This window comes from Epinephelus fuscoguttatus, linkage group LG6, assembly GCF_011397635.1.
Source record: "Epinephelus fuscoguttatus linkage group LG6, E.fuscoguttatus.final_Chr_v1".
Taxonomy (NCBI): Eukaryota; Metazoa; Chordata; class Actinopteri; order Perciformes; family Serranidae; genus Epinephelus; species Epinephelus fuscoguttatus.
This window is the reverse complement of record NC_064757.1, coordinates 15,020,256-15,042,469: the sequence shown is the minus strand read 5'-3', so window position 1 is coordinate 15,042,469 and position 22,214 is coordinate 15,020,256. Positions and strand designations below refer to the sequence as shown.

Here is a 22,214-nt window from a genome sequence, read left to right as displayed (position 1 = left end):
TTTTTAACGGCTTTGCGCACATTACCAGCAGAGTCTGGAGCCTGTATTTTGGACATGCCGAGAACATTGTCTCAGTAACAGCCTCGTTTTTATAAATAGCCATCGTTTATATTCAGCTGACACCAATCTAATTTTATACATAGCCCACCCTGAAATCTCCCCTTGGCATATGAATGGGTGGAATAGCTTGACGTGCCACGCAGAAATGTCACTTTCCCTTTTCACTGTGTACAGTATCTGATCTGGATAGAAACACATTATCGATTATTAAATATTATTCACGCGCACTTGATGCTTAGCTATGACGCATCTTGTCTGGGGAGATCAGACCTCACAGAGGAAGTCAGCCTTGATCTTACCTAAATTATTCAGTGTCTTCTTCCAAAATAAGTGGTAGGGACCCAGAATATTTTTGACACAAGCTTTAATTTCTCTTTTTGCTGCATTTAAAATTTCTGTACGGGAATCAAAGATGCACCCAAAGGACAGAGCAGTCTCCAGACCTCCTGACCTCCTCCTCCTTTTGATATCACTTGCATCTGTCCTTGATGAGAAGGAAACAGGAAGCAGGTCTGAGCAGGCCCAGGACCCAGCAGCCTCCACACAAAAGCCACAGAGCCTCATTAACCCCCACCCCCCACCAAATCACTGCAGAGACATCACAGTTTTATGCAGTTCAGTGTTCATTATTCAACCAAACAGTGCAGGCTTACACCACACAGCGAGTTGGCATGTTCTGTGTTTCAAAGCATGACACACACTTAACATGACATTATTCCCTAAAAGTGAAGTAGGTCAGTGCAACACTGGACTAATCATCTTTTCAAATTTTGAATGCAGTCGGGTGTGTGAAGTCTTTGATTATTGACTTGGGACATGATTCATTAACAATCATAAGGAACATTTTGCAAATACACATGTCAGCAACAGTCATTCCAGTTGTGCATTAAACAGAGCAGCTGCTTTAAATGATCCTGTATGTAAAAAAATCAAACACATCTTTTCCATTAATGTCAAATACAAAGACTAAGAATGCAGTGATAGAAAAGTTAGCCACTTAAATGCATTTTATTCTGTGCTCTTATACTGTTAATCAACAGGTAAATGACATTTATCATTTAGTAAATTCTCATTTGCATAAGGCAGAAAATCAGTGAAGCTGATAAAACATCGTAATGCTGTTAACTAAAACAATCCAAGAATGGAAAAAAAGGCATCATCACATGCTCTGGCCTCACACAGGACAAATACAAAGTGGACAACTGCAACCACGGAGCTCGCAAAAATCTTTACAACCAGAATTGATGTCTGTTTGTGCCTCTCAATGACCAGGGCTTTGTGTGTGCGCTGAGGGTGGAGTGAGATGCTCTCAAAAGAAATAATGAGCCTCAGTTTGGATGCAAGCTGTGAGAAGTCGCCGTGTTGCTTGGTCATGTCATTCAGGATGTGGCTGTGCGACACTGCAGACACTAGACACTAGTGGGAACGGGGAAGTGAAAACACAAAAGGATGCAGAGACTGCAAACATAGTAAAATACTCCATAGAAAAAAACTCCTTCAAACACTCTTCGTCAAATAAAAACCCTGTTCTCTCAGGAAAAGGAAACTTCAGAATGTGAGAGTAAAACAATCCCACAATAATGAAAAATACAGTGCAATACATGTCAACACCTTTGATAAAAAATAAAACTTCATTCCATACTCATGAGGAAATTCCCATAAATGCAGCAAAGCAGAAAATAAATTACCGTTCTATTTACATTATACAATATACACTATACTGCTTTGTAACTTTAAGTTAGTGTTCACGTTATCACCAAGTAACACATTTTTCCAGATTCTCCCGGGTCTCGAGTTTCTCCATGTGGTGGTGAAGCAGCAGCACAGTTCCTCTGAGCGGTTCACGTGCATCCTCTGGTTTATAGTATGTGAACAAGACGCACACGAACATCTCAGGGGGGAGTTCAGTTCCTTAGACTGTCCATGGGAAAACCACAACACTGCGTTTGCAGAAATGCTCGTACACAGTCCACAACACTCAGGGGTGTACGCGGTGCCACATAGCTGTAGAAGCACAGATAAATGACTGAGGGTTTTGCTGACATGTTTGACTTCTCCGTCACATCAGAGGATATATTTGTTTACAATCCGAAAATGCAGACGAACAGCTAATCGACACGCATGCCATACGGCTGTGCGACTAAAGTTTGCAGTCCACTTCTGGGTGAGCGAGTTAAATGTGGCTTCCTCCCTTTGCAGGTGTGATGGTGCTGGATTTGGCGCGTGTATGCTGGGCTGGATCCATCTGAGGAGTTGTGAGAATGATCACCATTGAATAGATGACAGTAAGTGGTGTCATGAAATGTGGGTGTGCTCAGAGCATGCAAGACAAATCACTAAACAGAGCGACTGCATTACTAAAATATGTCTTCACGAGCTCGCTTCACAGTTGACAAAACGCTGAGCAGGATGTCGGCAACAATTGGCAGCGGCCGGTGCATTACATTAGGCAGTGAGAGCAGAGGGCTGTCTCGCTCTTCACTCAGCACTGCAAGACTATTTGATTGCCAGCAAACAAGTGGGCCATTTTGAATAATTCATAGGAACAAACTAGGAGCAGAAAGTGGCTTCTTCACTTTAGTTTCAGCCCACGGATTGAGTCTCCTTGCCTTTATTCTTTACTCTGATGAATTAGACGGTATTATCCTGGAGTTGAAGCATGACCTGAGACTGATAATACCCATGCAGAGAAGTATGCAGGTACTAGCTCATTAATACCCCACTCACCTTACATTGCTACACAAGTCCATCATAAAGAGACAATGCCTGCACAATAGAAGGGTCTGCCTTTGAACCCTCCTGAAACTCCTGCAGAGTCAGCTTCCCGTCTGCATTCTGGAAGAGGAACATGAGACAAAATCAAACTCAAATCTTTCAATGCTTTAACACGGTGTTACCAGCAGGGGGCAAAACAGCCTCTTAAGCTAAATCATGTTACTCCTGTTCTATGCTGTTGGACTGATCTTTGCTTCAGTGCACTTGGATGGTAGCCACTCTGCCAATACAAATCACTAAGTGCTGCTGTGCTGCACAGCCAGTCCAATGGGCTGATCTTGGCAGTAGTGGGCTGACAAACACACCCATGCAGGCTGCGTCTCAGCTTTCACTGAAGCTGAGTAGATTCTTGGGGCTGAGGGCATTAGCACCGAGGGCTAGTGGCGGAGGAGACTATATATGATGTTTATAGACCACAGGCGGTGTTAGTGACGCTGTGGTGACTACAGCTTACAGCTCTAAACTTAACAGTGTCCATGTCAAAGCCCTGAGGGTGGCAACAAAGGCAGATTCAGTTCCTTTATTAAACTTATAATCATTACTGCACTTGTATCAGTGTCAGGCAAAGTTTGACATTAAACTGCAGAAAGTAACAGCAAATGGCACAGAAGCTAGCACATTATCTTTCATTACTAAAGTCTTTTGATATTATTTCGATATTAAAATACTAACCTTGTCCATCATTGCAAAAATACGGTCCACTCGCTTTTCTGGTGTGTTTTCTTCCTCTGGCAGCTCCACAGTGTTCCCCTGAGATATTAAATCATTACAGTCTCTGCCACTCAAACAATTCAAATGTTTATGTGTGATTCCTGGTAAAACTTACCACCATCTGATATATGGCATCTACGATGTTTAACATCTCATCTCGGGTGATGTAGCCATCATTGTCAAGGTCATATAATTTAAAAGCCCCTGTATGAAAAAAGATGTTGAAGTACATTTTGAAAGGAAAGACTGAAAAGCTACTGTGACTTCATTATGTAAAATAAGAGATTAAGACTATATATTTTTCATGGATTACAAAGCACACAAAGTTTCATTTCTTTAGAAGTGGTAATTGCTGGGTACAGACTGGCAGCAGCCTTTCACGATGACTGTAGTCATTCTGCATATAAATAATGATGACACTTTGTTTCAGCTTTAAAACTTTTGATTACACCTAAAGTTGCAAGTTTTCTTGAGTGTTATATTTGTGTTTTAGTGTTATATCAAAAAAGCTTGTCAACATGTTGGGTCATGACCCCCAGGTTGCATACGCCTGCTGTATCTTGCTAATAATGTTTTATTTACTGTCCTTTCGGAACCCAGCAGTCCCCTTTCATATGCAATGCATATCAGTCAGTCCTAAATCCTGTCATTTAAATGTCAAAAAACAGGAGAGGGTGCATCCTCTTACATCTCAACTTCTCATCCAGAGTCCCCCGGGAAGTCACTGACAAGGCCTGGATGAACTCAGAGAACTCGATGCGTCCATCCTACAGAGTGGCAAAAGGCAGAGAGAGAGGGGGAGAGGAAATGGCCCGGAGACAAGATGAGCATCTTGCTTCACACTTGCTGTAGCTGTACTTTCATGAGCTCCTTGCTGTTCTTTCATGATGTCCTTGCTGTATTCTGTTGAAAACCAGGCCAGCCGTTTGCTCCAAGTCAGCTGCTATTTTTTGCCCTGCACCTGGCTCTCTCCTGAGGCTGAAATATGTCACCTGTGGTCATTAGGAAGATGGATGCGACTGGCTCCTCATCTAAAAGTTGCAGCACATAAACAACCACTGTATATTTGGGGCGAAGACATTTTCACATTTTTCTAAGGATTCCGCATCATGAATGGGCATGGCAGATAATTCTGTTCGACAAGGTAGAAAATGTTCTGACACTTATTTCCTCCAGGCTTTGTTACAATCCCATGCACTGAATCTTACCACAGAAGCTCAAAATTTCCAATTACCCTCCAAAAATGGTGGCCTTTAGCATTCTTCTTTGAGGCCTCACTTTGTGCATTGCAGAGAGACATCTGCTAAAGTGGAGAGTAATCAAATGTAAAACAAAGCACAAAGTGGCTCAAACGCCGCTAATTCAGACCGACTCATCAAGTTATGACCTCCAGCCTCAAGGAACTGCGTGAGACTTACTCAAATTAAACGATTAAAAGGCACTGCATAAAAAACACGCCATTCACTACAGTGAAAACAACAGCTTGTGGACAACAAGCAATGCATATAAATCAACATCTTGGCAGTGGTGCCTTCAGGCTTTGGTCAATTCATATTCTCACTGGATACCCAAGGATTGTGTTGCATCAAAAAAAGAGCATTCTGCTCTAACAGCTGCCTACCTGTAGCTTTACTCTTATAAAACTGCCAAGCACTCTTCATGGCCCTGGGGTCAGCTCACTTTATCTCTACCAGACATCTGACCAGCCAGACAATGCTGAAGCCATGCGTTGCTGATTGCATAAGTCATAAATACTGTTAAGATCAATGCATTCTCTGACTAAGGGGTGCCGAACGCTAATGAAGGTCACAGATAAACATCAGACCGAGGGGCTGTCTGATCCTCCTGACACAAAGCCTCTTAACTGGAGTCAATAAACCTCCAGGGGCTCGCCAATATCCCAGGAACTGTTCTGCTACAGTTTGTCCTCCTAAACACTATTTGAATAATCTACATCTGCTATCAGACGAATTGCTCCAGACAAATGTTGCATGTAACACTTTGGCCTTGTTAAAATGTGCATTCTCAACATATCCTCAAATCCTTAATGAATGCGCCCACATAACAGGGAAGGAGTTTCATTCCATAAAATATATGCATATACACCTTGTGAATAATAAATTGGCATCCACTCTTGGAAACTGATTTCTGGCACAAAACTAAGGCTTACAATTATGTGTTACTACTGATGCTGTGACTCATCCTCAGCTCTCTGTTTATGCATTTTTATTAAAGGATAGAATCATTTATGATGTTGACAATGTCAGAGCAGAACATTATGTATGCAGTGTTCTGATGTGAATGTCCAATGCATGCAAAATATAATAGGATTCTATTAATACTGACCTTACAGTTATCAAAAATGAATAAAAATATGGCCAACATGTCCTTAAACCTTTTACTGACAGATTTTAGTTTTCAAAAAAGGCAAACAGGGTTCTGGAATAATAAAAGCCTCAAAATGGAAGGATTTTTATACCGTGTTGCCCTTTTATTCTGTGCAACCTCTGGCTCAAGGAAGGACCTTTAGATAAGCTCTATCCTCAGACACTGTCGCTTTGAAAGGGGACCTATTATGCTTTTCTGTATTTTGTGTCTTATATAGTGTGACAATACTGGATGTTCATATTAAACATGGCCAAGGTTTCAAATAATGATGTAAATGCATGTAGAACTGATCCACAGTGATCTACTGTTCTGAACACTCCAACTGTACTGTACTTTACTCTGGCTACAGTATCACGTCATAGTGTGCTGGTTTCCTTTATATAGGCATCTGCTCTGGGCACACTACTTCAAGTGTTTCTATTACATAGCCTACACTGCTATATGAAGCTACATGTTAACATCAGTGAAACATGTAATCTTGGTTGCTGATGTTGTTAACTTCTCCCAGATTTTAGATCATATTCCTATTGGAACATGTCAGATTATGTTTAAAAGCTTTTTATTAGTGATTTTTCACAGTAACAAACTGCCGCTATTCTCTGTTACAGTCATTCCCAAGCTGTGATGACGGTGCAGAGAGGGTAGATATGAAAGTACTGGAAAAGCTGACCAATCAGAGCAGAATGGGCTTTTCAGGAGGCGGACTTAAAGACAGGTGCTGTACGAACCCATCTTGGACCGAAAGTGAATACAGGTGTTCCAGCACAGACAGTATGAGGAAAATAAAGTGTTTTTTGAACATTAAAGCATGTAAACATGTTCTAGTAAAAACCTTACATACAAGAATGAACCTGAAAATGAGCATGTCAGGTCCCCTTTAACATAACGTTCCTTATCTAGCAGCAACCCTGGACAAACAGCCACTGTCAATTTATGGTACCAAAGGTGGTTGAATATATTTTTCTCCCTTGTAATAGGACCACAAAATATATTAAATTGATTACAAACCTTATTTTCATCAAATACATTGAAGACGAAGGAGGCAAACTTTGTGGGATCTCCAAAAGGAAAGAACTGTTTGTATATCTTCTGAAAGCCCACAGCGTCCAGCTGCCCGCTTGGACAATCTTTAATGAAGCCTTTGTACCTGAAAAATAAAGCACAGATAGACACCACTTAAAGTGTTGAAAATATAATTTATAATGCACTGAGAATACATCAAATCAAATCAACTTTATTTATATGGCACTTTTCATACAACAGTAACACAAAGTGCCTCACAGAGGTTAAAAACAACAAAGATCCAAACAAACAAAAAGCTATTTAGCTCATAAAATTGAGTTAGTAGCTAGGTAAGAATGATCTAAAACAGAGACATAAAATGCATCAAAACTAAAACCTACTGGCTAACTAAAATAACAAAAGATAAAGGTTAAATGAGATAAGAACATAACAGGAGGAAGGGTAAGAATATAAAAAATAAATAAAAAATAGATAATAGATGGATAAATCGGTTATAAGAGGAATTTAAAATAGATAAATACAGAGATCAGTTAAAAACCTGATTAAAAAGATGAGTCTTGAGCCTCTTTTTACACATCAACAGTCTCTGCAGCTCTGAGGTTCTCCAGCAGGCTGTTCCACAATCGGGGGTCATAATAATTAAATGCCGCCTCCCCGTGTGTTTTAGTCCTAACTTGTGGTATGGTTAAAAGGCCGGTGCCGGAGGACCTCAGGGTCCGCGAGGGTTGATATGGTAAAAGCAGGTCAGATAAATAAGAAGGCCCAAGACCGTTAAGACATTTAAAAACTAATAAAAGAACCTTAAAAACTGGTGTAATGTGCTCCTGCCCTCTGGTCCTCGTCAGCACTCGTGCAGCTGAATTCTGTAATAATTGTAGATTTGAGATACTCTTTTTGGGAAGACCAGAGAGCAGGGCATTACAATAATCTAACCTACAGGAGATAAAAGCATGCATCAGCACCTCCGTGCTGGCCTGAGAGAGAAACGGGCGGACTCTGGCTATATTTTTAAGGTGGTAGAAACCTGCCTTTGTTATGTTTTTAATATGTGGAATAAAACAGAGCTCAGAGTCAAAAATCACACCCAGATTTTTTACAGATTGTGTTGGTTTAAAATCCTGTAGTTTTGGTAAAAGTCTCTCTCTCTGGCCTTCAGGACCAATGACTAAAACCTCTGTTTTGTCCTGGTTGAGCTGCAGGAAATTCGCTGCCATCCATGACTTTATATCTAAAATGCAGTTTAAAAGGGCATCAATTGGCCCTGTGTCATCAGGAGACACGGCGATGTACAGTTGCGTATCATCAGCATAACTATGAAAGCTGATGCCGTGCCTCCTGATGACGTCCCCCAGAGGAAGCTTGTAGAGATTAAAAAGAGTTGGACCTAAAATTGACCCCTGGGGGACCCCAAACTTTATCTCAGAGGTTCCTGAGGAACATGTATCCATACTTACAAAGAAGTGTCGATCAGTAAGGTAAGAGACGAACCAGTTAAAAACAGTACCAGAGAGGCCGACCAGGTGCCTCAGTCTATTTAATAATAAAATGTGATGGTCTACAGTATCGAAGGCGGCGGTTAGATCCAGTAGTACCAAGACTATGAGTTTATGGTTATCTAAATTGCACCTGATGTCATTTAAAATCTTTAAAAGGACTGTCTCTGTACTGTGGTTCATCCTAAAACCAGACTGATACTTCTCTCAAGTGTTATTTGTATTTAAAAAATCATTTACTTGGTTAAAAACCAGTTTTTCTAAAATTTTGCTTAAAAATGGTAAGTTGGATACAGGTCGATAATTATTAAGAATGTTAGTCTAAATTGCTCTTCTTCAGAAGGGGCCTCACCACCGCTAAGGAGGCCGGGAAGACACCTGTCTGAAGAGAGCAATTCACCATGTACAGTAGCTGTTTCTCAAAGAATCCATAAAATGTTTTAAAAAATGGTGTGGGAATTGGATCTAAAAGGTAGGTTGTGGGCTTTACTTGGGAGAAAACTCGACCAAGTGTCCTCGCATCAACCAGGGCAAAACTCTCCAGTGTTTCCTCAGGTAAAAGCAATGATCCAGGTGTGTCGACAGTTAAAATCTGTTGTGATAAGAGACTGGATCTGATGTCATTGATTTTACTTCTGAAGTGGTCTGCAAAGTCCTCACAAAGGGCATTGGTTGTTGTCTTAGGTGATCTGTTAAAATTACTGTTTGTTAAAATATCAATTGTGGAGAAGAGGAATTTGGGATTGTTTTTATTGTCAGAAATTAGTTTTCTGAAGTGGGAAATTCTTGCCTGTTTGACTACGTTATTGTAGGTTTTGAGATGTTCACGTAATATTTTGTAGTGGACTGTTAGGTTTGATTTTCTCCACCTTCTCTCAGCACTCCTGCAGTATCTTTTCAGTTGTTTGATTTCCTGATTTCTCCATGGGGAGTAGGTTTTGTTCTAATTGTTTTGATTAAAAGTGGAGCCACTGAGTCCAGTGTTGACTTGAGTTTGTTGTTAAAATTGTCCAAAATAAAATCACAGGGTGCTGGTAAAATCTCTGCAGGAGTGCTCTGTAAAATCTGGATAAAATTTGCAGCCACTTCAGAAGTTAGGTAGCGTTTCCTCACTGTTCTCACCGGGGCCTCCTGTTGGTTAAAACTGGTGATGTTAAAAAACACAAAAGTGGTCGGACACAGCCAGATCCACAACAGAGGACACCCACGGACAGGCCATAGGTTATGACCAGGTCCAGGGTGTGCCTCTGCTGTGGGTCAGCTGCGTGATATGTTGTTTAAAATCTAAACAGTTTAAGAGGTTTAAAAATTCTCTGGATACTGGGTCCGAGGTGTTGTCAATGTGTAGATTAAAATCACCAGTTATTAAAATCCTGTTGTAGGTGGAGTGAATGATTGATAATAATTCAGAGAATTCACTGATAAAAGAAGTGGAGTACTGGAGTGGTCTGTAAACCGTTATGCAAAGGATAGGAGGGCTGCTAAAAACAAAAGCATGATGCTCAAATGACGTGTAACTGCTAAAAGAAACTTCATTTGAGGACATTGTGGTTTTTGTTACCGATGCAGTTCCGCCTCCTCTTTTACCTCCCCTAATAGAATATAAAAAGTTAAAATTTGGTGGGGAAGCCTCGGTGAGAACAACAGGTGCGTCGGTGCCAAGCCATGTTTCTGTAAGGAGAATACTGTCTAGGTTATTGTCTAAAATTAAATCATTTATGATAAAAGATTTGTTTAGTGAGCGCACGTTCAGCACTGCCATTTTAATGTTTGTGCTGAACGTGCGCTCTTCGTGACTTTTCAAATGGATGTTAAAAACACGGTTAGGTCTAAAAACATTCCTTGGTTTCAACTTTCTAAGTGTAATGATAGTTTTTATGGTGTGAATGTCCTGTGTTTCTGGTTGCAGAGAAGGTGCTACTGAGGGAGAAGTGTGTGTGGTGCAATGTGTAGTGGAGGAGGGTGGAGGTGGGTGGAGTCAGGAGGTGGCTGTGGTGCAGGATCGGATGGTCAGGTCAATGTTGACTGATAACAGCCATGATCCCTCCTGGTTTGGGTGGAGGCCGTCCCGTTTAAAAAGGTGGGGTCTGTTTAAAAAAGCTATAAAATTGTCCACAAAAGGGATACTTTTGGACAGGCAGTATCCCTTCAGCCACAGGTGCAGCTGATGAAGGAGGCTGGTGGTGATGTCACCATAACGAGGGGGGGAAGCAGGCCGGAAATAATTAGCCGCTTCCCCGTGTCCAGCAGGCGGTCCACCGGGGAGATGAAGTCCTGCTTGAGGACCTCTGACTGCTGGTTCCTGAGGTCATTGATACTGGCCTCCAGGACCAGCGTGGAGGCCGAGCTGTGCCGTGCAGTCAGCTGGAGGGCGGAGGATGCAACCTCACTGACACGGGCACCAGGGTGGCAGAAGGTGCGGCCGTTGTGCACTTCCACGTGCCTGACCATGGAGGTCCCGATCACTAGCACAGAGGGGGTGCGCTGCTCCCGAGTGCGCGCCTCCGACTGCCTGGAGATACGACGGTGACGGGATGGAGCCCGATGTTTGTGGCGCCAGGCCGCGGTTCCTCCTGACCGGGATGGAGGGGAGGGGTCAGGCTGGACAAGCAGATGCCGATTCCTGGACTGGTGAGAGCCACGGCCAGCTGGATGTAGGCCTACAGGTTCCACAGGCGAGCTGGACGAAGCATCCACAGGAGGGAACACCTGCAGGCTTAGGATGTCATACCTGTTGTCCAGCGGCAGCTCCGGAGGCGGAGGAGGAGGAGGAGATGGACGAGCCCCAGAGCCCCTGGCCACCACCGACCAGGGCTCCCTCGGCTTGTGTGGAGTTGAGCTCACCGGTGCTCCCGCTCCACCCTCCATGATGAAGCGCTGCGGCTCCACGGGGCGAAGGCAGGAGGTGGAGAGTGCCGATGATTTGGGCTTGGCTCCCTGGCGGTGCCAGCGGGACTCGGCTAGTGCTGGTGTCGGAGTTCCGGTGGTTATGGAGCCGGTCCACGGCAGGGTGGTGGTGTTCGTGGCCATCATGCTCCGGTCACCAGCGCCAGATGCCGTCAGGTGAGCAATATGTTTTGCCTGGATCGTGGCGACGGTGGTAAAATCCAGGAGGATCTTTTCCATCTCCTTGAGGTCGGCCTGCAGTCCGGAGATGCTCTCCCTCAGTTTTGACAGGGTTGGGAGGCAGGACTCACACACCGCCAACATACCTGCGGCCTGTGCTGGAGATCCGTTCCCCGAGACACACTATCAACACATGGAGGTGAGTTAAAATTTTTACACTCGGTCATGGGGCCGAAATGACCAAGGGGACCTTCCCCAATTTTAAGGGGGCAGTCCGCTTCAGGTGGTGAGTTGTAGGTCTCCCACAGTTAAACGATTTTTAAAAGTTGGCACCTTGCTAATGCGGTTCGGCTGGCGACTTCCACGTTCACTTCTGCAGTAGTCTATGATCCGTGACAACCACAGGCCCGATGGCTTAAAACCTTAGTCCATGTTTAAAAAGTACATACAATAAAAGCTGAGAGCAAGTGGTTCGTTAATAAAAGAAGCGAGAAACTGGATTAAAAGCTGTGTTTTACCGGACTGAAGTGGCGGGGAAACCAGTGACGCCACGCATGCGCAAAGTGAATGATAATCAAGATAAAAGTGGGCAACAATGATGGCAGACTGAAGTCACCTACTCACCTTTACAGCAGTCATTACTGATTCAGCTTGAAAGAATGCGCTAGATCAAAAAGGTAAAGTGCAAAGCTATTTGTCTCATTCACAGATAAGACGATCGCCCTAATCCAATAGCGAGCCCAGAGTGGTTAACTCTAATCAAATTACTCTCTAGTCCTCTTTTGATAATATGTATGGCTGATAGATAAGTCTGAGAGCTTCCTCTTGCCCCCTGGAAATGACATATCTAGAGAGCGCCTTAATATCTCTATTAACCTAAATATAGAAGCATCTCATAGGCAATTTCAAACGCAGTCACTCAGAGGTGCGCAGTTTCCTTGTACATCTTCATAAAGGAACACAGCAGCCTTAAAGTCTGACTAGACTGTAACAGGTCAGGGAGCGAGGAAGAGAGTTTTAGCCTTTACAAAAATAAATACTAGATGAAAAGTAAGAGAAGGAAGGGAAAAGCAGGGAAATAATAGCACTCTTTTTATAAAAAGCATTGCAAAAAGCTTTTGCTCTTGATCAACAGCAAAAATGACGCACATTCACACAAGGGAGCACTGCATGTTCGTCTCTGATTCAGAGCAAGTCTGGGGCTGTAATTACGGCCAGAGAGAGAGAGTGAGAGAGAGTGTGCTCTGATGAAGAATGAAGGCCAGGACAGATCTTTTCCACACTGGCTCCTCGCTCCTCTTAAACTCTTTACTTTTAATCTGCATTGGAGATAATGAAGCCAGCTCCATACAGTCACTGAGATGGAGAGGCGCTTTGAGGAGCAGCTGAGAAAAAGTTCAGCAAGAAGAGAGGCGAGAAGAGAGCAGAAGCATGTAATTCTCACATTTGAATCATGTGGAGATATGGAGGGAAATGAAAGCCTCGCTCGCTATAATGCATAATACAATCTAATTGGTATTCAAAGTGCAGGGCGCACAATGCATATCATAATCCAAAGCTGACCCATTTCACCTGAATTCTTAAGTCATTTTTAATGTGTGACTATGGAAAATTATATTCAGCAACCAACACAAAAAGCTGAATGGTACTCTAGCACACTGTACAGCATAGTGTGTGTACTGTGTGTACAGTATACACTGTTCAATGCAAAAACACAACAGTGCATCTATAAAATATTCAAATAAGTTGTGTCACAGGTTCAGCCACAGTGAACAACAGCTGTCAAGAAACAGAATCTTAAAATCCACAATATAAGGTTTATAATAAGTGGCGACACTTCAGGCGGGTCAAACAGCCAATTTTAGTTTAAGACTGACAAAGTAAAATTTAATTTGCACTCCAATACTCAACTTGTTGACATTAATAATAGCTGGAAAAACCTTTCCTATATCCAACATCGTTATGACAGAAGGCTAAATTAATACATAAAAATCAATTAGTATCACAGAGAACATAAATGTGGTCCAAGAGCTCTGATTAAGACTGTGTGAGGTCAAAACAAGTCTGCACTTTAAACCGTTATTATGCTTGATTAAATAAAGGCTTTTAAAAGGGCACTCTACCATCATTTGCTGGACAAATGATTCAGTGATTCAGCACCATTTAAAATATTTTATTTACTGTGCCCTTAGTTCAGGCTTGAGTGGGTATGTTTGCTAAAAAGAAGCTCGGTGCTTTGTCTCGTAGTGGCACGTCACATCGCTGTTTTTATAAACCACCAAGGTCTGGGAACATATGATGAGACATACTGGTTTTGATCTGCTCGTGGGAAGATGAACATGTAAGAGTCTGTCCAGTCTTGGTTATAAGCTCTGTTTTTGCTGTTTACTTTTCTCTCTTTAGAACATGCAATGTGAAATTACTTCTTCTGTATCTCTCTAATGTCTCTGACTCATCTTATCTCTCCAATGTCTGCATCTCACTTGAGTTGCAAGGCTTATTTGAAGGCACAAATTTGATTGGCTGAGTAGCATTACGTCTCACAGTCTGAGTTTCCTGGTCACTAAACCCAGGCTTAAAATGCTGCACTGATTAAAATAGAAACGCTCCTTCAAACTTTAACAATCCTCAATAATTTATCGGTTATAGTTCTGGATAGGACGACATCTGGGAGGGGACCCAGGGGACGGAGAGTGATGGCAGGTTAACAAGAGGGATACATTTTGGTCAGTTTGCTAAGAAGGGGTATTGGCATCTCCCATCAAATCACCTACTGTCTACAATATTGTTGTTTGTATTGTTTTTTGTTAATAATAAATATTTCCCAAAAGTCTTGGTGTGCCTTTTGCATGTTTGTAATGCCAAGGGGTTTGTTTGAACAAAGTCCTATCTATGCACTTTTTGTGACATAATAACAGGTTATGACAATTTTGTCTTATCATGGATAAATTATAGACCTACATAAATGCTTATAATAATAGGCTCCAAATCCGAGACAACACCTGACAGAACGCTGTCAAACAGCAGTGCAGAAGCAGCATGTTAACAAAGTAAGGATTTACGATTTATATTTATTTATAGGTTTTATAGTCTTTACTCAAAACATCAGAATCTGAAAACTGAAAATCAAATACCTACCTAACCAATTTTACATGTGAAATTCAGTTTGGCATGAGGAGTACTACTCCCTTTGAAAACATTTCTTCTGTGGCTTTGAAGAAACTTTCCACAGTCTAAAAATAACCCTGATGACATCATCACAATTATCTTGGCAAAAACAAAACGAACAAAAATGTAAACCCTATGTTACAAACTGGAGATATGGCATTTGAAATAAGTGTGCATTTAGGTCTATGACAGATGCTCTTGAGTTACATTATGGTAAATTGAATTTACCCCTTGGGGATTAATAAAGTATATATATATATATATATATATATATATATATAAAGAAGATGTCTTGGCCTCTGCTCCTTTGATTTTGACTGCTTTTTTAATTTGTTTCTTATGAGTCACTCAACTTTATAATGCAATACTAAATCACTAAAGTACACCTTAAATATACAGTAGACTGTTGCCTGAGAGTGCCTGAAAATTTCTTTTCTGTGACCGATTATTACAATTTTTGAGCACCTTGAGGACTTATTGCAAATGAAAAAGAAGCAGTGAATTATAAGAGCACTCCATCATGTTAGCATTGCACTTCTATAATACTGTCAGACTCATAGAGACTTTTTTTTTAAATGCATCAAGATCAGAGATATTGTCTTGTTTATTCCACACGTTCTTCTTCCTTCTTAAAACCTGGCACCATTTTTTTCATTTTCAATAACCAAACTAAAAGGATTCGTATCCTAACTGTTCGGTAAAATTTTGTTAAAAAACATCAGCCAATATATAGATGTTGGATTTTTACCCTCTGAAGTACCAATGTCAATATCAGTCGGGCTTAAATTCTTCAATCTGCACTTTCAGTTTTAAATGATCAAATACTTATTTTCCCTCTTCGGCCAGTCACAATTATTAGCTTCATCAGGCATACAGTAATGCACATCTAAGGCTACTATCATACTTAATATACTACCAGTTAATTTATGTAAGCAGAAGACATATCTACAGTACATGGGTAGAGTAAAAAAGGCAATGACTGTACCAGTGTAAACATGTTTGCCCAACGTCAGCTTCATAATCAGAATTGCCTATTTTTGCCAAGTACACATCATGTACACGAAATCTGACTTGGTGACACTAAGACACACACACACATACACCCCCATACACACACAGTCAGACTGTACTTGAAGTAGTGTAACAGTACAACTACGCACTGTGCTTGCAGGGACACAGCAGACGTGACATTGTGCATCCGACCACACTAGGGGGCCAGCATGAAAATTAAGTATTTATTACTGGCACTGGTTCCTGCTCCTTGGCATCTACCGTGGTGGTTTGCTAAAGAGTTGTGCAGGATGTCTTTCTTGCTCCTGCCTAGCTGGCAGGAACATCACTGAGCTATGGCATTTTGTTATTGATTTCAGGTGAGCCTCTAGCATACTAATGATGTTCCCTTAGAGGAGAATTAGGAAGGGGAACAAATTTAATGCACAACACAGGCATTTATCTAACCCCGCTTATTCTTCTATGTCTGTGCCTGTGCTCTAATTACACGCCATCTGGCATTTCCCCTGGTAAAATTCCCTCTCATCCCTCACACTCAGCCGTGTTGATTGCTGCTGATCTTCAAGTGAGGACTCATGCAAACTTTGCTGTGAAAAACAGTGAGAGTGATGGTGAGCTAGCTGGCTGCACAGCCGGGGGGGTGGGGGCTGGGGAGTTTAAGGGGGTATTCTGCCCCAGTGCACTCCGTCAGCCCAAGAGACAAGCCCGCTCGGAGGCTCTTGACCTGTCAATGCCCAGTGATATCCAATGATGCTGCTGCTGTGAATGTGCCCTGCCTCCCCCCAGCAGTAAACCCCCTGTAAACCCCCCAACAGGGGACATGAACAGCGTCTAGGAGGCAGAGCTCTTCTCATGCATGCAGAATTAGGTCGTGAAATGCAAAACCAAAGCAGGAGAACTGAAGTGTGAACATGGAGTGATCACTTTATTACAGTGCTCACTCTTCTGATATACGCCACGCTTTGTTTTTCATTTCCAAGGAAACAATAGCCCAAGAGTGGCATGCAGCAAACAAAAGCAATGACTGCGCTCATGCTTGAATCATCTCTGTAAATGAAGATATATTGTCTCTTATCCATGTGCCAGCAGCTGTCGAACTGTGCCTTCAGACAAACATTCAGAAATTCACACCTTAACAGTAATGATCACTCTCACCACAGTTCTGTGACTTAGGACCTGAGGTATCTCTCTGTATAAATATATATATATTCATATGCATACAGAGAGGATTACTAATCAACAACCTTGTGGAGGCTCAGTGACTATGTAATGATTAAGCGGTCGAAAGTGAAACCTCATGACCTCAGGTTCTTCTGTTACCAAACATCCCGTTTGCAAATGGAGCAAAAAGGTTGTTGAGGAATGCATCATGGAAATGTTTTGTATCGGTGTTATCAGCCTTCAAAGTCATTCAGTCTCAGTAAGGCTTCAAAGTCATTCTATTTTCAGAACTCATCTGTCTTCAGGGTAGAGTGAGGGAGATGGCTTCAAATCAACTATTAAACCAAATGTAAATACACTATCCATGGATTCAAGAAACCAAATCCTGGGCAAAATATATACCAGTGGGTTTTGCAAGTGGGTCAAGATAAGATCTCCCCCTTACTCCGGTGAGCTTTGCCAGTAAAAACACAATTGCTAATATATGACTAGCCACATCAGGAATGGAAGAAAAATCTCATTAAAAATTAATGCACACTTACCACTGCTGCACCTCTTTCTCTGTAACTGTAAGAGAAACAAAGAGTGACATTAGCTTAGAGGAAAACTTTGGTTGTCCTAGAAAAAGAGTAGCTTGCTGTTAGATACAACAGAAGAGCCAAGTAGTGGCATCGTTAATCATCTTGGCCCAGTCCTTTCACACATCGTCTGACTTTACCAAAACTACTCCACGGTGTCAACATGCAATTATTGGAAAATAGCCATGTTTCGTTGAGTGTTGTATGAATCCACTCTCGCATACTATCAGAGGAGATGAATAATAATTTCTGCTGGCCAGAATAGTAGACGACAAGTGGGAGTACACTCCAGGGAGCCACAAAAAGACAAGCAAGGCTGAGGGAATGAAGGTCAGCCACAGATTTAAGAAAGAGAACAGTTCAGGAGGCAGGATGTGTTATCATGCCCACACACAAACACCATTATCTGCCAGTATCTAATCAACCAATCCCTCATGGCTCTCCCTCGTCTCTTTACTTTCTCTCAAGTAACCACAGCAATTTTCAGCCTCTTGGCCCTTTGGCTTGCTAATGAAAACAAAGGCTGGAAATCAATAGCATTAGTTTAACCAGGTGGTCCTTTGAGAGAGACTTTCTGCATTCATGCCACTGTAAGTCTGAGGATGTCTACTACTGTACCACTTCTGTTGGGCCCGGGGCAAAGCAGCAGCCTTATAAATGACACAAACAGCTAGTCGGTTAGTCAATCATTTCTTCTACTATAATATTTAACCTTGAGCCACTCATAGTCATAGTTAGTGCAAAGACATACAACCAGAGAAACAAAGCAAGTTTCAAACCTAGACATTTACCTGTCACAACAGTAAGGAATTAAATTATCAAAATGTCCAACGCCCTCATACTGCACTGGTTAGGAAAAAAATATCCATGACAAATATATTCAACACTTGACCATGAGGTCTATATATTTATTCCACGATGTGACTGCTGCAGCACATGAGCAGAATCATACAGAGGCTATCAATGAGAGGCCAGGTCAGGTAGTCTTCGCCTGCATATATCTCTGCCTTCAATTTGTTCTGCTCTGCATTTCACCAAGGAATCCATCGTGTGACCCCTTCCTGGGTAATAAATGTCAGGGTCAATCTCACGACTGTCAGCCAAGCCAAGCTACCATTAAATTGGCCTCAAAAGTCAATGTAGTCAAAAATTGAGGCAATTTACCATGGTTTCGATTTAATAAAACATTTTATTACATAAGACGGTCAGAGGCAACGGGCAATAATGCAATCGACCCATGTGCAGGAGAATGCAGGGCCCACTCAGCTGGTTGACCCTGCAGGGTCTGCTACCACACATCCAGCTTGCACTCTGTCACTTTGAGCCTCTTCATGGCTTTGACAACTTACAAAATCGTCGTGCCATTACATGGGCCTCGCCTAAATCCTGCAGACATTTTAATAGGACTGCTGGCATTTCCATTTGATGCCAGAACAGTCACTTGGAAAAGAATTTCTGGTTTGAATTAAGCTCTCTTAAAGTACAGGTGAAGCTGCAGCCATTTTCCACAGTTTTCACTAAGAGCAGGAAAAACACCGGCTAGCGAGGGCCTTGGCACAGCTCAGTGTTGTCTTTGATCAGAAAGTGTTTTATTTTTAAACACGAGGTCATAGTAATTTTCTTCTGAAGATGCAGGCATTTTCAAACCTACAGCAAAGCAGCACACAGACATCTTCTGAACTAAACAGGCCTTATGTCTGGCCTGGCCTTGTCGGTTGCCTGTTAACACAGAGGGCATCTGCTGGGGAAAAAAGCACCCTACCTCTTCTGCCACTGAAACAAGAAGACACATAGTGACAGAGAAATTTACTAAGTCCCCAGTCTGTCAAGAACCAAAGGAAAGTGTAGACTAAAATGGCAGACAAGGCTTCTCATGGGAGAGCGAGAGAAAGAGGCAACAGGATGAAGGAAAACAGAAATGATAAGAGTCAAGTCAGGCAACAACAGAGAAAGGGAGAATGATCATGCTGGGAGAGAAAGCTTGGTGCCCCTCTCAGCGATGCTAACCAGATAAGATCCTAATTATACTATTCCATTCCCAGCTCAAAGAGGGCAATTAGGGGATAAAGCGAAGGAGACAGGGCGAAAGGGTAAGAGAGAGAGAGAGCGAGAGAGAGAGAGAGAGAGCGAGAGAGAGAGAGAGTGTAGAGGACAGCAGCAAACAGCCCAGCACGGAGCCCAATCTTCCTCCACAGCAATTTCCTGCCACAACAGCCTTCCATGGTTCTGCTGTAGAGAGACCCACTACACAAATAACACTGTCATTAAGCAGCCAATGGATGTCAACTCCCACCCACACCTGCACAGTGTACTGCTTAAATAATAACAATAATAACACTGGTTCCAGAAATAACATGCAAATGATTAAGACAGTGTCTTCCTAAGAGACATCATTGTGATAATTATGAATGTGATCTTTGCTCAAATTTGATTGAAAACTGTAGGCGGGGGAAAAAATATTTTTTTGTTCAGCTGGAGATCATCAAAGAATAAATGAGTGTGAACAAAGTGAGAAGAGCAAATGCAGTATATGCAATGTCCTGATAAATCAACAGGAACAACACATGTACTTGCGATGTTGCAGGCTCACTCCAGTTTTTGACTTTTCCACCAGTCCCACCATTTCTGTCAGACTCTGCAGGAATGCCATTAAGAATTCTGGCATGTAAAGCACAGCCGTAATTTAACCGTTTATATTCTGTATCTATCTCTGTCTCTGTTCAAATAAAAATATACAGAGGCTCCATGTCCTGCATATAAAACCACGTCCTCGTCTCTAAAACCCCTAGCTCGATGGCTGATACAACATCAGCATCTCCATATTCATAAATCCCTTCAGCGTGATTTAAAGATGCTGATTGCAACTTTTGCCAGACCTTCACCAATCACAATTTGCTACACAACATTAAAATGTAAATTTAAATCAAACGGGGAGCTTATTCCCAGCTGACATTTAGCTGTAGCTCTGTTCTGTCGATAACGAGAAACTGATGTGGAATCCCAATACATCCTAGCAGGCAGGGTTATTTACTGTACAGCTGTATGGAACATGGTGGGTGGAAAATGTGATTATTAATCTTAGCTATCTATCACATACTGCATAGTCTTTTACTTTGGTCACAATGTGCTGTTGTTCTCATACAGGCTAGCTGAGAAGAATGTTTCTCAAGAGAAACAAAAAGAAACAGACATGAAGGTACTCACAGTAGGTTTTCCTTGTCAGTTCTTCCACCACCTCTGGCTTGAGCTTGCTGTTTGATTTACCCATGATCTTCAGCTCTCCTCCCCACCTCCAAATCCACCTTGGCACGCAGCACCTGTTACTACCTCCTCTCCAGTCTGGTCCTCTGCCAAAAAACATACACAAACGTGGGCCAGTTTAGGTGCAATGACACCGGTGAAATACAGGAAACACTTTTGTTTTCTTCAAGAGAAAAAAAAAGAAACTCCCATTCAAGTACTACTCTATCGTACTGTGTAGTTCACTCTAGCTGCCGTCATGATATGCTCAGTCATCAGCCCTGGCACTCCAGACAGGCGAGTCAAACCCCAGGGGACCTGTGAAGAAGGGGCCGGACAGGTTGTTGAGTCTATATGAGCGCCGCTGAGTGCCTATGTGTTCGCCTCATTTCTTCATAGCAAGTCCGTGGGCGAAGAGTGGCGTTTGGATGCGTTGCTACCTTCGTCCTTGGATACAAGAGTCACTCAGTGGCTGGGTTAAACACGCTCACTCCCTCACAGTCATTCTCTGTTCTTCTCACTCCTCCCACCCCTCCTTTCCCACCACTATCTCTATTGCTCTGGGTAAGTTACTGTAGAAAAGAATCCTCCCTCTTGACAGCTGAGATAAGGAGGTGTGTAAACTAAAACACAATGAACAGAGCTCCCTTTGGATGCACCCTGCTGTACTTTGCACTCACTCAGAGTGTTAACTCTAATCCCTGGAATGTATACAGACCTAACAGTTTAAGAAAAGGTAAAAGGTTTCAGTAATAATTTATGGAAAGCAAAAAGGAGCAAGGTCTCTACATAGTCCTACAGCTCTAGATGGCGGCTGAAAAGAGATCTGGTCGTGCTCTTAAAATAAGTGTGTGAGCTGTCTACCAAGCTTAGAGGCGGATTTGAAGAGTGACAGTTTTCTTTTCTTCTCCATTCTGACTCATAATTCTCCCTCCTTCCTGGACTCACGACAGCATGGTATGGTGATTTCCTCCTCTCTGTCAGAGCAGACAGGAGATGAGGGATAATGGAATTTCTTTGTATCACGGGCCTCGCGTTGGCATGCACTGATGCCTAACCACAGCAGCTGTGTATGAGCCACAGAATGGGAAGCTACTGTATGCACTAGGCACCTTCACTGCAAACATCTGCTCTCCGTGTCCATGGCCAGTGATGTCCTTCTGAGGGATGCCACGCTGGTAATCACCATCTTGTGTTTGCTCAAGCCTTGTGGTCCTGGGTGTTACTTAGACACTATGAAAATAAACAGACAGCCGTTACAAAGGCAATGCCAAGCATTTGCTGTGTTCTAGTGGAAATGGACTGTGCTGTCACCTAGAGCCACAGACACATGAGCACTTGACTGGAAAAATACTCAAAAACAGGCAGCGACCTTTCTACTGTCTGCTACAGCTACTGAATATAGCCCACAGACTAGGCACAATGTGGAGTGTTGGTTAAGTGCAGAAGGTATTACTAAACTGCTTGGAATTTAAACAACTGTAACTGAAGTCTAAAAATTATCCATCATGGTCTAATGAAAACAGTTGGCTAGAAGAAA

General features: G+C 42.3%; 1 protein-coding gene across 6 annotated transcripts in view; it reads right to left on the bottom strand.

Annotated features, from left to right (window-relative positions):
• Positions 1 to 429: 429 nt before the first annotated feature.
• LOC125889724 (neuronal calcium sensor 1) overlaps positions 430 to 22,214 on the bottom strand; it is a 31,007-nt gene continuing 9,222 nt past the window's right edge. For 2 of the 6 annotated variants that reach the window (XM_049577791.1, XM_049577789.1), the window contains exons 2-10: positions 21,787 to 21,907; positions 20,639 to 20,992; positions 17,399 to 17,423; positions 6,943 to 7,081; positions 4,235 to 4,313; positions 3,662 to 3,750; positions 3,508 to 3,585; positions 2,788 to 2,895; positions 430 to 2,305 (exon numbers count right to left, since the gene is read on the bottom strand). In XM_049577791.1, the coding sequence (XP_049433748.1) occupies positions 2,797 to 2,895; positions 3,508 to 3,585; positions 3,662 to 3,750; positions 4,235 to 4,313; positions 6,943 to 7,081; positions 17,399 to 17,423; positions 20,639 to 20,795 (666 nt within the window). In that variant the 5' untranslated portion in view covers positions 20,796 to 20,992; positions 21,787 to 21,907 and the 3' untranslated portion in view covers positions 430 to 2,305; positions 2,788 to 2,796. The other 4 variants (XM_049577794.1, XM_049577792.1, XM_049577795.1 and 1 more) reach the window with 4 other exon arrangements.